Source organism: Astatotilapia calliptera, chromosome 1, assembly GCF_900246225.1.
Source record: "Astatotilapia calliptera chromosome 1, fAstCal1.2, whole genome shotgun sequence".
NCBI lineage: Eukaryota > Metazoa > Chordata > Actinopteri > Cichliformes > Cichlidae > Astatotilapia > Astatotilapia calliptera.
This window is the reverse complement of record NC_039302.1, coordinates 10,953,029-10,968,730: the sequence shown is the minus strand read 5'-3', so window position 1 is coordinate 10,968,730 and position 15,702 is coordinate 10,953,029. Positions and strand designations below refer to the sequence as shown.

The window sequence follows — 15,702 nt, the reverse complement described above, 5'->3', positions numbered from 1 at the left end:
ATGGCACGTTGTATAGAAAACTCAAAATCATAAAAATATTCAAGGTGTTTATTTATCTTTTCACAGTTCACGCTGGGTTTGCTGGGTTGCTTTTGCATGTATAATCTTAATGTGGACAGGCTCGAAATAAGCGCTTTGAACAACTGTGGAAGCCTGTCTGAATGAACATATCAATGATTACCTACCTCGATATATATCATTGTTTGATAATGGTTATTAATGATTAAAAGGTTCTTTAATAATTTACTTTTAAATGATTAAAAAAAACTGATTCTTGGATACCCTTTTCTTAGTTATTTGCAAGTTAATGTTAATGCTAACACTGAAATCAATTCAAACCAGGGTGGTTTGAATTGATTTGATCAAGATAATATATATACAGAAAGTTTATTTTACCTGAATATTTATCATTATTATTAATGATAATGAAACGGTATATATTACCTGAGTTTAATATTGCAAGAAAACACTTCTATGTGTAGTAGTTATGTAAAAAAGCTGAATTTTCAGAGAAGTGCTGCTACTCTTGGATCAAAGGCTACATTACAGCCATCAAAGCCAGAAGTTGCGAGTTATTTCGCGTTTGACTTTTTCTCCTTTTCATTTTAAGGATCACGTTTGGTCTTTGCTAGATTATAGAAAAGAGAGAACATTTATCCAGCACTTAAAATTTTCTTGTCTTTTTTTTTTTTTAAATAGACCATATTTGAGTCCAGGTCACTTATTTTGTTTCTGAATGCCATAATGCAGTACAATTAGTGCAATAGATGAGTGGAGCTAAAAGGTTTGACCACTCTTTAATTTGCAGTCTATTGCTTCCTGTTTAAGATGTAATGCCGAGAATCTTGTCTGCTAATATTTTCACATTGCAGGCTTGATAGATTATGCAAAGGGGTTTTCTGCCTTTTTCAAGTGATTTGGATGTTAACGAGAGTGCAGACTCCCTTGTTCTCTGTACAAATTGGTGCATATGCACCTGCTACCACAGGCTCACAGTGTCCGCTCAACAGCTCTCTGAGGAAAGCTGTATACTGTGAATTTATTAAAGCAGATCTGGCAAAAGTCAAGCAGCCTGGATAATAAAAAAGAATCGCAGCAATTTCATGTCCCGGCTGCGGGAGAGTCAGCAAGGCCTGAGGATCACTGACTCTAATAAGAAAGCCGCAGTGTAAAATGAGACAAGGCCTGGGTCTGTTTAACCACCAAAAACACTGTAAACCTGGGAATGAACATGTGTCTCAAAGCTTAAGACTAATATCTCTATTAGTTGGATCGATTACTGCAACTCTCTTCTTTTTGGTCTTAGTCAAAAATCTATCCATAAGCTTCAAAGTGTCCAGGGCTTTCTGCTGCTCTCCCCCCGTCTTTGGAACTCCCTTCCTCCTGAGATAAGAAACCTCACTTCCCTCCCTCTTTTTAAGTCCAGACTCAAAACTCACCTGTTCACAATAGCCTAATCCACATAAACTTTTCCATCCTGCTACTTTAGTTTATTTTATTTATTTGCTCTACGTTTTAGCTTTACTATTTTGTAAATTATAACGTTTGTTGTTGTTATTGCTTGTGTAAAGTGTCCTTGAGTGTTTTGAAAGGCGCTTTCTTAAATAAAATGTATTATTATTATTATTATTATTATTATTATTATTATTTATTAGGTGTACAAGGCTTTTTGAGTCTGATTAAGAAAAAAAACGAGATGGGGAGGCAGAAGGGAAGAGGAGAGATCTAGTGTGCAGATCTTTACACTCCACATGGAAATTTTTCTTCAGCATGACTCAGTCAGTATCATTCATGTGTTAAACCATAAAAACTTTGAAACACTGATTTGATAGGCAATGAACAATTGATTGTCTCCTTTCAACTTAGATATAGAAACACATGCTGGAGTATCTTTGTCAGCCCGCAATACAGCCAAGGTCAGCTCTCAAGTCGTTAGCCACCCTTTCACTGGGTGCATAAATCACTGTGGTGTATCAGTAATAAGGAAGTTTACCTGTTAAAAGGTCTTTTAAAGGCACTTCAGAAGTCATGTGGCTCTGGTGAAAGGCCTCCGGCATGTTCCTGTTATTCATGGTCTTATATTAACTCCCATTTTCCCCATTAATATGGCCATTTCTTCTGAGCTCGCCAATTCACTAACATTCCCCCATAACAATTTGCAGCAAAGAGAATCATTAGAGACATTTATTTAATCCGCTATATAACTCTGGGCCCAGTATACTAGTCACACGTAGATTCTCCTGTTATCACACCGTTCCTCAGGATTATATCTTATTGCAAACATATGTTATGAAATGTATATTTTTCTATTGGCCTACATTAGCCTTATCTTTTTCAGACTCTTTACAATATACACATCATAATGGGTCTGAAACCTGTTTAGTGAGAACTTCCATGTGGATGTTTCCAAATGATTCATCCATAGGTCTGAGGAAATACTATACTTAAACTGCAACCACAGAACAACATATGCTGTTACCCTACTCTTCACACAATAATATTAGTAATCAATTCTCCAGCACTCAGGCAATGAGCACCTTTATCTCTCGTTTGGTGTTTATGACTTGGTTAATAGTTAAGCAATGTCTTTGTGTCCCTTACGATGGAGCAAGGACATATCTGACACCCCTTGTTCGGATTTCTGAGGGTTGATCCAGTAAGTTAGCCAATAGCTGACAGCCAGTGTATGACCCTGGGATACATGGTATAAAGGTAAGCCATCTGAAAGAAACCCAGCTCATTTGCAAGGAGCTGAGAGTATCAGAAGAGTTCTCTGCAAGTCTGATCATAGATCATAGCCTAGTCATCAGTAAACAAGGACAACCACACCAAGTTGATCCAGCTCTCTGCGCTTTTGAAACTTTTGGATGTCTGAAGACTAGACTGTTCTTTCATCCTTGACGGTTTAAATCTGAGTCTCCCTCAGCATTCTTGATGGAGAGATTCAATTCTAACAAGGGGGGGCACATCAACTCTGCCTATGATTCCAACCTGGATGAACCTCCAGTTTATGAGGAGACCAACGATGACCACAGGACAGTGCGACCCTCCGTGATCAGCGCCTTCGGTCATGACACTCTGGACCGCGTGCCCCACATTGACTTCTACCGCAATGCAGGCAGCATGAGTGGCCACAGAGCTGTGCGACCGTCCCTGCAGGAGCTCCATGATGTGTTTCAGAAGGTGAGTGAATGTAGATGTGTGAGATGTATAAGATCTCTCTGTTTTTCCTCTATGGTCGGCACCCAATCTCCTCCTCTGTTAAGCCTGTTTTGTCCACAACCTGCCATTCTGCAGAAAATAGCTTGCACCCATTTTTCTCCAAATTCAAATCAGTGACGTTTTAACTGCAGGGTTTTTTTTTTCCTCCTCTGCTGCACACTTCATTAGAAAGTGAAGTGATATATTTTACAGATGTTTATTCTTTCAAACATCCGTGCAGTAGCCACAGTCCAATTATTAGAGTCTTATCTTAAAACTTGTGAAACTAAAAAGGACAACAAAAGTTATTCTTACAACTGAATGACAACCAGCACTCTTGACACACTTAAGTTTTATTGTTTTTTTAATTATTATAAGGCTACATTGTCTAAGAAATGGGTAAGATTATTTAGGTTTATTGGCTGAATTAGGTTTGCAACCCTGGATGGTTTAAAAAAAAGATATTTTAGTACCCTTGCCAGCAAAAAATGAAAAAACACAACCACCTATTTATTGCCATGAGAAAACAAAAACCACAACTTTTTATAATGCCGCCCCTTTTCTTGCAGCAGATTATGCATATAAACACCAAAAATGCCATCTAGTTACTGTGAAAATGTATGTTTCCTTCTGTGTTTTCATTCTTCCTCCAGAACGGGGTGATCTCTGTCCCAGACACATTGGAGGACGATGGCGAGAGGAGCAGTGGAACCCCCTCTGACGATTTAGAGTCTGCTGCTCCCACTGACGATATGAAGGGCATGGTAAAGTTTGGCTGGATAAGAGGAGTCCTGGTAAGTTATTTTAGGTCATGGTAAGCTTCTTTTTTTATTTAACCATGGTCACTCAACCAAAGATGAAGCTCTGTGGGTCTCGATAACACAACGAGGCCCAGTGGCGCTTTCGAGACCAGAATCTGGGAATGATTTGCATTTGCTCAGGACATGATTTTGATCTTGCTTTTGTGTTTCAAGGGCACAAAGGTCAGAAAAGGCCCCCAACATATTTTTTATTGGATTTTTTGTAATTAAAAGCCAAATTATGCTCAGTGACATTTACTCCATAAATTGAAATAACATTAAATCATGAAACACAGTGAGAAAAATAGACTTACACTGCTCTCTTCCACAGGTGAGATGCATGCTCAACATCTGGGGTGTCATGTTGTTCATCCGTCTGTCCTGGGTTTTTGGTCAAGCAGGCTGGGGTGAGTGTGGCAACGATACACACATACGCACACATAAATAGCCACTAAGCCCACAGTAATGTTTTTTTTGTGTGTGTGAGCACTTTTGCTGAAAATGAGTCCGCCTGTAACTCCAGCCCTTATCAAACAGTGAACGCAATAAAAAATAATCTATTTACCTGGTGAAAATGTATAATCTGGGGCAAAAACAGACCAATCCCAGAGGTCTGTGTTGTCAAGGCCAGTGCCGATGCTGTTCCATGTAATTGCAGGGATTGGAGATAATTAAAGGATAATTAATGAGCTCCCTTAATGATCTATACCTGCTCAAGGTCTGTTGGGAGAGGTAGATAGTGGTGTTTGTGTGTGTGGATGAGAGAGAAAGTGAGAGAAATAAAAATAGGAGTGGGGCTTTGAGTATGACTTCATTAATTTGTTCATTGCTTCAGAACCTATAGATCAGCTGGGTAACCCATGGGGTTCCCATGAGACGTTAAAGTTTAGCACTTTTAAAGCTAACTGTGGGGAGGAAGCTTTCATGTCACACACAGAGTGTTTTACACCTAACTAAGCAGTGCTGTAGCTGGACTTTACAAAAGTGATTATTTGCATATTTGCATTTCAGGTCTGGGAATTGTGATCATCGCGCTCAGCTGTGTGGTCACCACCATCACTGGCATTTCCATGTCCGCTATTTGTACTAATGGTGTGGTGAGAGGAGGTAAGGCAGCGAAATTTCAAGATAAAGATAAAGGCACAAAGTTCCAAACAACACCTGAATATGAGCTCCTGAAGCACTTTTTATTTGTGTTTTTTTTTTAAGCTGTATTTAACTTATCCTGACATTAAATCAACCAGTCACTGAATTTTCTATTAATCATTCCCTACTGTATGTGTCTGTGTGCGTTACATTGCCATTTCAGGAGGTGCCTACTACATGATATCTCGCAGTTTGGGACCAGAGTTCGGTGGTTCGATTGGTCTTATTTTTGCATTTGCCAATGCAGTGGGCGTATCCATGTATGTGGTGGGATTTGCTGAGACAGTGGTCGACTTGCTCAAGGTGAGACATGTTATATTGATTAGGCTGTTGTAGAAGGATATATATCTATATATCTATATCTATATATCTATATCTATATATCTATATATCTATATATATATATATATATATATATATAGATATATAGATAGATAGATATATAGATATATAGATATATAGATATAGATATATTGTTTTTTGGGGGGTTTTTTTGTCATACACAGGAGAACTCTGCTATCATGGTGGATGAAATGAACGACATCAGGATCATTGGCTGTATTACTATTGTGCTGCTCTTGGGTATATCAGTTGCTGGGATGGAATGGGAGGCAAAGGTTAGAGCAAAAAACGGTGCTGTTTGTTCACCAGTCTCGTTTACTTGTACAAAAGCTTAAACTGTTTGCATTTGTTTCTCACCACAGGCGCAAATTATTCTTCTGGTTATCCTGCTGGTGGCCATAGTGAATGTTTTTGTAGGAACAGTCATTCCTGCAACCAACGAAAAGAAAGCCCAGGGGTTTTTCAATTACAGATGTGAGACATCCGCTCCAAACCGATACACATTTTTCATTACAAATAATCCCACTCACTCACAAAGTGCTGCTAACCCCTGCCGTTTCTCCTCACTCTCTCTTTTCACAGCCAAAATCTTCTTAGAGAATTTTACTCCAGCATTTAGGGACGGTGAGACATTTTTTTCAGTATTTGCCATCTTTTTCCCCGCGGCAACTGGGATCCTGGCTGGAGCTAACATCTCTGGAGACTTGCGGGTAACTTTTTCATACAGAGAAGAGTAATACATGGGGGTCATTAACTGCTACGTAACATAGGCTTGAATAAAGAGTTTTTATTTTTTTAATTCAAACTTATTTGTTTTACATAAATACATTTCTTTAAAGTCATTGTATTTAACTGTCAAGCACAGATCTGCATAATTTAACACAAATCTTTATTATTTCACAGGATGCCCAAGCTGCACTACCCAAAGGTACCTTGTTAGCCATCCTGATCACTGGTCTCACCTATCTGGCTATGGCTCTTTGTGTCGGTAAGTGACATGTTTGATTAAATGCAGCTCCAGTGAAATAAAATCTTCACTGGAATGAGTAAAACTGTGTATAGCATTACCTTGGGCAGATACAGTTTTACCAGGATCATACAATCAGTATCACTTATGTCCCTGAATATAAATGTGTCCTGAAAGCACAAATTTTATCTAAAAAATGCTAATTAATCCATCTGCTCTTTTCTTCGACTGGTCAGCTGCTACTGTTGTCCGTGATGCCACAGGCAACTCATCCAGCATCATAAATCACACAACACCAGTAATTTGCAACGGTTCAACAGCGGTTGCTTGTGAACTCGGCTACGATTTTTCTTCCTGTGAAGTAGAGAAATGCAAGTTTGGCTTGATGAATAACTTCCAGGTACACAACTTTCTAAATAAAGAAACTTTTAAGAAGAATTCAATTTCGTCATCTGTAATGCTCTCATCTTCTCATCACCTCTGATTCAGGTCATGACCTTGGTGTCTGGGTTTGGTCCTCTCATTATTGCTGGAACATTTTCAGCCACCCTGTCATCAGCCCTGGCTTCCCTTGTCAGTGCGCCTAAAGTCTTCCAGGTCAGTAGATCGCCACTGTTTTTTTAAATGTACTACAATAAAATGCAAAGTCATAGAGAAGCAAACCTGTTGCTCTTAACCTCTGAAAATATTTTCCTTCACATCATTTCTTTTCTCCTCAGGCACTGTGTAAAGACAACATCTACAGGGCCCTGCACTTCTTTGCCAAAGGACACGGCAAAAACAACGAGCCAATCCGTGGTTATGTCCTCACATTCATCATTTCTGTTGCTTTCATTCTCATCGGTGAGCTCGCTGCTGCTGTACCATACCACCCAAACAACCTTAAACCAACATTTCATGCTTTGTCTCAAACCACATAGCTAACAAAGTCTTCCAGTTTGAATGAATCAGAAAACACGTTCACACATCAACAGATCACTGACATAAACTAAACAAGCCAAACAACGAAAGGAAGATTTCATCTGACAAGTGGCGTCCATGCAAAGTGATACAGTTAAAACTCCTTCTTAGCAATCTGCTTATTGTGTATATTCACAAACCTGTTTCAGATACATATTGGTTCATGTTTAAGTTTGATATTCCCGCTCTGTGAAAGAATTTAAAGTGACAGAGATTTTCTGTCTGTGCAGGTGACCTCAACACAATCGCTCCTATCATCTCAAACTTCTTCCTCGCATCTTATGCCCTCATCAATTTCTCCTGCTTCCATGCATCTTATGCCAAATCTCCAGGTGGGTGTCTAAAAAGTAGCTTATAAAGGAAAAATTATGTTAGTAAAATCAGGTAGTTCTGCTTGTCCCTATCCTCATTTACCATTTTTTGTTGCTGTTAGTGTTTTAATCCATTACTTTGTATAAGTGACTTCAAATATTTAGGAAATAAAGCACTACCTGACAAACCGAGCTGTTTCAGCAGTGGATTATGTTTAATGGAGTTTGTTATATATAGTCTGTTTTCCATCACTTTTCTCACATTGCTCTTTGTTTTAATGCAGGTTGGAGACCGGCATATAAATACTATAACATGTGGCTGTCCCTGATGGGAGCATTGCTCTGTTGCGTTGTTATGTTTGTTATCAACTGGTGGGCTGCTCTGCTCACATATGGCATTGAATTCCTCCTCTACATATATGTCACAGTGAAGAAGCCCGGTGAGCTTATTTGATTGCTTGGAAGGATTTTTGCTGTGCAACAGGAGAAGTAGAGCTAACCTGTCCGGACTGATTTTATCTTCAGATGTGAACTGGGGTTCGTCCACGCAAGCGGTGACGTTTGTGAGTGCAGTCAGCAATGCTCTATCTCTGTCAGGCGTGGAGGATCACGTCAAGAACTTCAGGTAAAATCCTGCACTCAATTCCTGCAAGCACATATGAGAAACATTATTATCATAATAGTTTCAAAGATAATTTACGTTAGGTAAAACTTTTCAATCAAGGGGATTTTCAGAAACCTAAAAAAAAAAGGAGATAATGTTCTTATTTCCCGTCTTCAGGCCTCAGATCTTAGTTCTGACGGGTTCGACACGAAGCAGGCCGGCTCTCCTTGATCTGGCTCACTCCTTCTCTAAGAACTATGGACTATGCATCACCTGCGAAGTGTTTGTGGTATGTAATATTGCAATCTCAGACAGTCTTAAAATCTTGATTTAAAAAATCAACCTCACATTTATATTAAGATTTGCAAAATCAAGCAAATGTAATTCATCAGAGTGCAGACTTAGCATGCAGTGGATGTTCAAAAGAATGTGAAGTAGGAATGAGGGAAATGCCAACTGTCTGACACTAAAGTTTAGGGTCAGGTGCACTTTCTGAATATAAAAAAAGATGGACCGCTTTTCCCTTTCACAAAAACGCTTACATTCAGCCGTATGGTGTGATCTCCTCAGGGCCCCAGATCAGAGACCGTTGACGAGATGAACAATGCAATGGAGAAGAACCAGTTGTTGCTTAAGAAGAAAAAACGTAAGGCATTTTACGCTGCCGTGGCCTGTGACAACTTCAGAGAAGGGGCTGAGAGTCTGCTGCAGGTCAGTATGGTCATAATTTATGTAAGAGGTAAATAAAAAAATCTAGGTAACCCACAATAATCCAGCGTATTAATGTGTAACGTGAGTTTTGATGAGAATATGATAGCAGATTCACAGAAGCAGGTTTTATTGACCCATGTCTTCCAAACAACACCCTACATCTGTTGATCTAGAGCTGTCTTAAAAATCTGGCCAGGACATATGTGCAGTAGAAAAGTTCGGAGCGGAAAAACAGTGGTATGGCTCAGACTATTGCACCGTCGAGATAAGGCCTCTTATGATTGTCCGGATAGCTTACTTCAAACAACACGGCAGATTAAAAGCTATAACTGATTAACACTGCATTTGGATGAGCTCCGGCAAAGATAAAGTGAGGTCTGCTGAGTGATCTGACAGTAAAACAGCCTTACAGTCTATTTCGCTTGGAAACTTTTAAGCTTTCTAGAAATCATTCCCCCCTCCCTCTCTTAATCAAGGTTTTACACTCGGTTTTATAACCCCAGGGTAACATGGTGTCTGTATTGCTTCACTTAACAGCTCATTGTGATTTGGGATTTTATATCTTCCTCATAGGCTTCTGGTCTTGGCCGTATGAAGCCTAACACATTAATGATAGGCTTCAAGAAAAACTGGAGGACTGCCGGGGCAGAAGCAGTTCAGAGTTACGTGGGAATACTTCAGTAAGTGCCGAATAAACACACACACATACATTTTTATAACAATAACACACTCAGTAATGAGCAGCACATTGAGAGTTATCATTTCATTTATTTTGTTTTCTCTGTGCTTTTTAAATGTACTTTATGAAGTTTGCAGTGCAGTAAAAAACCAGTGCAAAGTGTAGGCTTCTTTTATTTGATCATTTGAAATCTATTTTAATATGTCATTATAATACATGTGTAGCATTTATTTCACAGTAAATTCCATTTAAATCTTTAGGAACATACAAATAAACATTGTGGATGTATTCACATTGTTATGTACTTAAACATTTATAACCTGCTCCTATAATGTACATTACAAAGCCATAATAATGTGATATTTCAAATGCCCATATATCCTTCCCCATATGCTTACACATTGTTAATGCAAATGGCAATTAGAAACTTAGCATTTAATAACTCTATATAGCATTATTCTCACTTTGACCTTCAGATCAATCTAATGACCTTAAAGGGGAGGTCATAGGTCAAATGTGACATATTTTAAATTATGCATTTCACACACACCAACTGTACACAACAAATGTAAGTGTCATAGTTTCTGGGTTATAAGGGTTTTTGTCAATTTTCAGCGAATTAATCATGAAGTTGACCTTGAAGTTCTTAGTGGATGTAAGCCAGAATTTTTATTTTTTCATAAGAATTCATTCAAAAGTTTTTGAGCTATTGTATTTGTATATGACACACATGTACACCACAGACTACCAAAAGCACAACCTCCGTAATTAAGCATAAAGGTAATTAAGCATAAACAGGAGATCTGTGTTTGAACTAGCATCCTTATTCTCTTGTTGACAGCGATGCATTTGACTTTGAATACGGGACCGCAATGCTGAGGGTGAACCAGGGACTGGATGTGTCTCACATTGTCGAGGCAGAAGGTCTGTATGATATTGTCGTTAGGCTTTAAATTATTTAACCCGCAAGAGCTCCAGCATCAACATACCCATGGTAGAGAAAACAAACCACCAAGAAATTAAGAAAAACTGTTGTAAGAAACTGCTGTACATCTGTCACAACAACTCACAATAACCCTTTATAATAATAAAAACACTGATAAACCGAGATACTTTGTTCTGTAGATTAGAAGCTTTTAATAAAGGTTTACAACGGTCAGGTAGTTCACAGATAAGATATTTAAAAAAATGCCATTTATAGCTGTGTCTCTGCAGATTTGTTTTCCAATAAGAAAAGGGATCCTACCTTGTGTAACACATATTCACAGTCATGTTTCCCATTCTGTTTTTCAGAGGAGATGCTAAGGGCAGCAAAGGAGCAAGAGGCTCTGGAGAATGAGATGATGCCAAATGGAGGGAAGGGAAAAGGACTATTCAGGAAATCCAGGAAGTCATCTCAGCAAGTGCTCACGACCAGAGGTACCCATCTTACGACTGTCTCTAACTCCTATTTAACCCTCTCAAGGCAGACGTTGCCGATTTGCAACAGTTAAAAACTAACAACCTGATTACCCCACATACATATCTTATGAGTTTTTTTTACTCAGAAGTACCACTGCCGGACTTGGTTGTGCATTAGCAACAAAAAAACTTAATTTGAGCCTGAGATGGTTAACCCTTTCATGCACGAATTATGACAGCCTCACATTTACATTCATCTTTAGGTATGAAAAATAAAAATACTTAATGAAAAAATCCAGATTGAGATTCTCATAATTCATGCATAACAGGGTTAAATAACAATAATTACAATGAAACACGTCATATATCTCCAGTAACGTTAAATGACCAGTGGGTGGCGGGGGATGGAGTGACACATTAGTGTCTAATGTAGTGGTTTATGTGCAAGTAAACCATCAACACTGACACAAATACAAGAAAACAGCCTTTGAATAGCTGTCTACTGTAACGACCACTATGCCTGAAAGGGTTAAAGAAAAAGTTGCATCAAAAGATGAATGTGATCTCTTAATATGTGGAAGCACGTTTCTCTTTTTCAGTCTCCTCCACACACAGACTCAAATAGCGTACATTTAATAAATGAAACCAATGACTCTTTTTTCTTTTTTCTTTTTTTTGGGGGGGGGGGGGGGGGGGGGTGCTCACATTGAGACATAATTGAATCCGCCATTCCCACTAAAGAGGCCCCTGAGGCTGTAATCCAATAATACACTCCTTTTCGTCCACTTTGAAGAGCATCTTTTAAGAATGTTCCTTTAACCCAGACAGCAGAGGGTGCTTGCAGCCTGTAGCTCAATCTTTCTCTGTTTCACACGCACACGCCAACACACACTCATCCCTGAGCTGCATCTTGGCAAGACAGCGAGACAAGGCAGTCATTAGTATACAAAATGCACCCTACTCATTGGAGCATTAAACTTGAGAGACGGCCATTTCTGGTGATGTAGAGTCATCTCTTAATGTTGGTTTGTGATAGTTTTCATATCCGACTTTACAGTGAATTATATTCCCTCCTGCTGTTGCTCTCATATCTTTCTCCCTTTCTTTCTCTCTCCCAGTGTCGGTGTGTGGCTCTCCACCGCCACAGGTTGCCAAAATGAATGAGAAGCTGGTGGAAGCCAGTCTTCAGTTCAAGAAGAAACAGCCCAAAGGCACCATTGATGTGTGGTGGCTGTTTGATGACGGAGGTAATTCTTGGATCATTTTTATGAACACTGCCTGAAGTTCGTAACAGATCCAAATCCATAACATTCTCCTCGATATCACTGGAGACAAAAATATATGAAACAAGCCAAATCTTTAAAAAATAGTAGTCTCTGAAAGACGCAACACGGACCAATAAATAAAAAATGTGCTTCTCTTCTGTCAGGTCTTACACTGCTCCTCCCCTACATCCTCACTACCAGGAAGAAGTGGAAAGACTGCAAAATGAGGATCTTCATGGCAGGACAGCCTGGACGCAGTGATCTGGATAAGGAGGAGTGAGTAAACTAATTAATATTTCAATATCAATTACAGTTTAATATGTGGAAGTTAGACTGGATACATTAATTGGCAAGATATGAAAATTCATGTGCTGCTAACGTTACTGGAATGCTATTTAGCATTAACACCAAAATGAGGAAGTACATGTATAGGACAGCTAATCAGTGCGGGGTGATTTGACTTGCAGGATGAAGGGCTTGCTGAAGAAGTTTAGAATCAACTGCAGTGACATTAATGTCTTTGATGACCTACATATCAAGCCCAGGTCTGAAAGGTAACTGCCATTTCTTTTCACATGCACAAGTAACAGCGAACCAGATGCTGAAGTAGTAATAGTAAAATTGAATCACATTGTAATATCAGCATGCTACAAGTTTAGGGGAGAAAAAGAACATTTATAGAGAAAGCTCATGTTCTTATTTGCATTTCTCCAGCTTGAAGGAGTTACAGGAGATGATTGAGCCTTTCCGTCTGCATGAAGGGTCCAAAGACGCTGATCAGATTAGAGCCTTGCAGAAAGAGCAGCCCTGGAAGGTCACCGACAAAGAGCTAAGCGAGTTTGAGGAGAAGGTAAAAAGCACTGACACTAAGTAATAACCTTACACAGGCTACAGTGAAGATATCATGTATTATCTTCATATCAATATAAACAAAATAAAAAATTTATTGTTAAAAAAAAATAACTGTCGCTTGGTTACAGACACACCTCCAGGTACGACTGAATGAGCTCCTCAAGGAACACTCCAGATCAGCCAATTTAATCATTGTGTAAGTATATATTGTCTGAATAACACTACCAAGCTTAATCCAGTGTTGAAAGAACAATGTCTAACATATTTGTTTACACTGTTGACCCCCTGTAGGAGCATGCCCATAGCTCGTAAAGAAACGATCTCTGATTTCCTCTACATGGCCTGGCTGGACATCCTGACAAAGGACCTTCCACCCACCCTGCTCATTAGAGGCAACCACAAGAGCGTGCTAACTTTCTACTCTTGAGCACTTTCCATGCCAACAATCCGAGTGTGATATAGCTAGAAAGGAAAAGGAATGGTGTTGCCATAATGACAAGCCATGTTTAAATAAAATGTACAAGAATATTTAGTCTTCCAGGCCAGCAGAAAAGTGTAACACAATCAAGCATTTGTGGATAACTCCAGCATATAAGCATATATATAGAGAGGTATATATAGATATATATATATGCCCGCTAAGAAAGGACACACACACAAGTCTGTATTTCCGAAATTGAATTTGCAAATGTGAAATGTGTCCAAATATGAATGTAGCTGCTTAGAAAAACACATAGTCAAATCAATTCAAATCAGTTCATAAACAAAGGCAGAGACACAACCACGGCTGTGCAATGGTCAGACTGTAAAATAATTGTATATAGTAGATGTGTGTATTCTAGAAATGATCAACATCTTGTTATTGGCAACTTTATTATCAGTTCTTTTTTAAACACTTGTTATATTCACTGTGTAAAATACACTGCTGCCATTATACAGATGTTTACCTTTCACGTGACATTTTTTCAATATTTTTCATGTTACTTTCATAGTACACTTTTTAAGGGCAATGGAATAAGGTAGAACATTATAAATCAGATTATTCTGTAAATTTTACCCTTCCTATTTTAGTCTATCTATTTAAGCACATAATGTTAATCAGCTGAAATAAAGATTAAAAACATTTGTGATGTCTCCTTATGTGAATATATTATATTTATTTATAGTGTCAGATGTTCTTTGTCCAGAGAAATGTGTCAGTGGAGGGGGAAATGGGGTATATACTGCAGTACATAAATTAGATGTCTATTATTTTAAATGTATAGTATCTTACTTGGTACCTTACAGACATCATTTGGGTATTTTCTCATTTTATGATGATTATTCTATACAGTTTGGCACACTGGGAATAAAAAGTATGCACACTTTGAAAGTAGTCAGCAGAACCTAAGGTTTAACAATAATGATGTTTACCCTTCATCAGACATATTTATTCATTGCAAACCATAAAAGATCTTTTGAGTTAAAAGTAAAGCTGCACATGCCACCTACATATCAGCCAAATCAAGATCAGCCTTCCCTATCAGCAAATAAGACGACCTTTACCATTGGCAGTAGCCATAATCTGCTGTGTCACATCAACAATACAGAGTTCAAACATAATTTAGCGCACTTTAAAACTATTATTTTAATTGCTGTAGTTAAAATTTTGCAGTTTAAAGAAACAAGAAAAAAAACACACCTATACAGGCATAACTGGTCAGTATTGGGCCACAACTCCCTGATTATATTATGTGTCTATGAATATATTACACTGAATGTGAATCCCCTTTTAACCACTTTTAACCCACAGAAAGAGCTAAAATTTGTGATCCAACACAAACTTTTCAACTGATGGTGATATTCACCATCAGTTGAATTGTACCATATCACCCTATTAGAGCACTTCGCTCTCGCTCTGCAGGCCTACTTGTTGTTCCTAGAGTATTTAAAAGTAGAATGGGAGGGAGAGCCTTCAGTTTTCAGGCCCCTCTTCTGTGGAACCAGCTTCCAGTTTGGATTCGGGAGACAGACACTATCTCTACTTTTAAGATTAGGCTTAAAACTTTCCTTTTTGCTGAAGCATATAGTTAGGGCTGGACCAGGTGACCCTGAATCCTCCCTTAGTTATGCTGCAATAGACGTAGGCTGCCGGGGGATTCCCATGATGCATTGAGTTTTTCCTTTCCAGTCACCTTTCTCACTCACTATGTGTTAATCGACCTCTCTGCATTGAATCATATCTGTTATTAACCTCTGTCTCTCTTCCACAGCATGTCTTTTATCCTGTCTTCCTTCTCTCACCCCAACCGGTCGCAGCAGATGGCCGCCCCTCCCTGAGCCTGGTTCTGCCGGAGGTTTCTTCCTGTTAAAAGGGAGTTTTTCCTTCCCACTGTCGCCAAAGTGCTTGCTCATAGGGGGTCATATGATTGTTGGGTTTTTCTCTGTATCTATGAAGCGCCTTGAGGCGACTTATGTTGTGAT

At 38.8% G+C, this 15,702-nt stretch overlaps 1 protein-coding gene across 1 annotated transcript; it reads left to right on the top strand.

Moving 5' to 3' along the window:
* Positions 1–1,647: 1,647 nt before the first annotated feature.
* Positions 1,648–13,853, top strand: slc12a1 (solute carrier family 12 member 1). The gene is made up of 26 exons (XM_026163588.1): positions 1,648–3,183; positions 3,855–3,995; positions 4,333–4,408; positions 5,013–5,108; positions 5,311–5,450; positions 5,654–5,764; positions 5,852–5,963; positions 6,072–6,199; positions 6,393–6,477; positions 6,693–6,856; positions 6,946–7,053; positions 7,176–7,299; positions 7,647–7,748; positions 8,012–8,167; positions 8,253–8,352; positions 8,509–8,620; positions 8,902–9,042; positions 9,616–9,722; positions 10,563–10,645; positions 11,015–11,140; positions 12,241–12,369; positions 12,552–12,663; positions 12,855–12,941; positions 13,102–13,237; positions 13,368–13,435; positions 13,531–13,853. Exons 1-26 carry the CDS (start codon positions 2,935–2,937, stop codon positions 13,664–13,666), a joined length of 3,129 nt encoding a protein of 1,042 aa, XP_026019373.1. The 5' UTR covers positions 1,648–2,934; the 3' UTR covers positions 13,667–13,853.
* Positions 13,854–15,702: the final 1,849 nt, after the last annotated feature.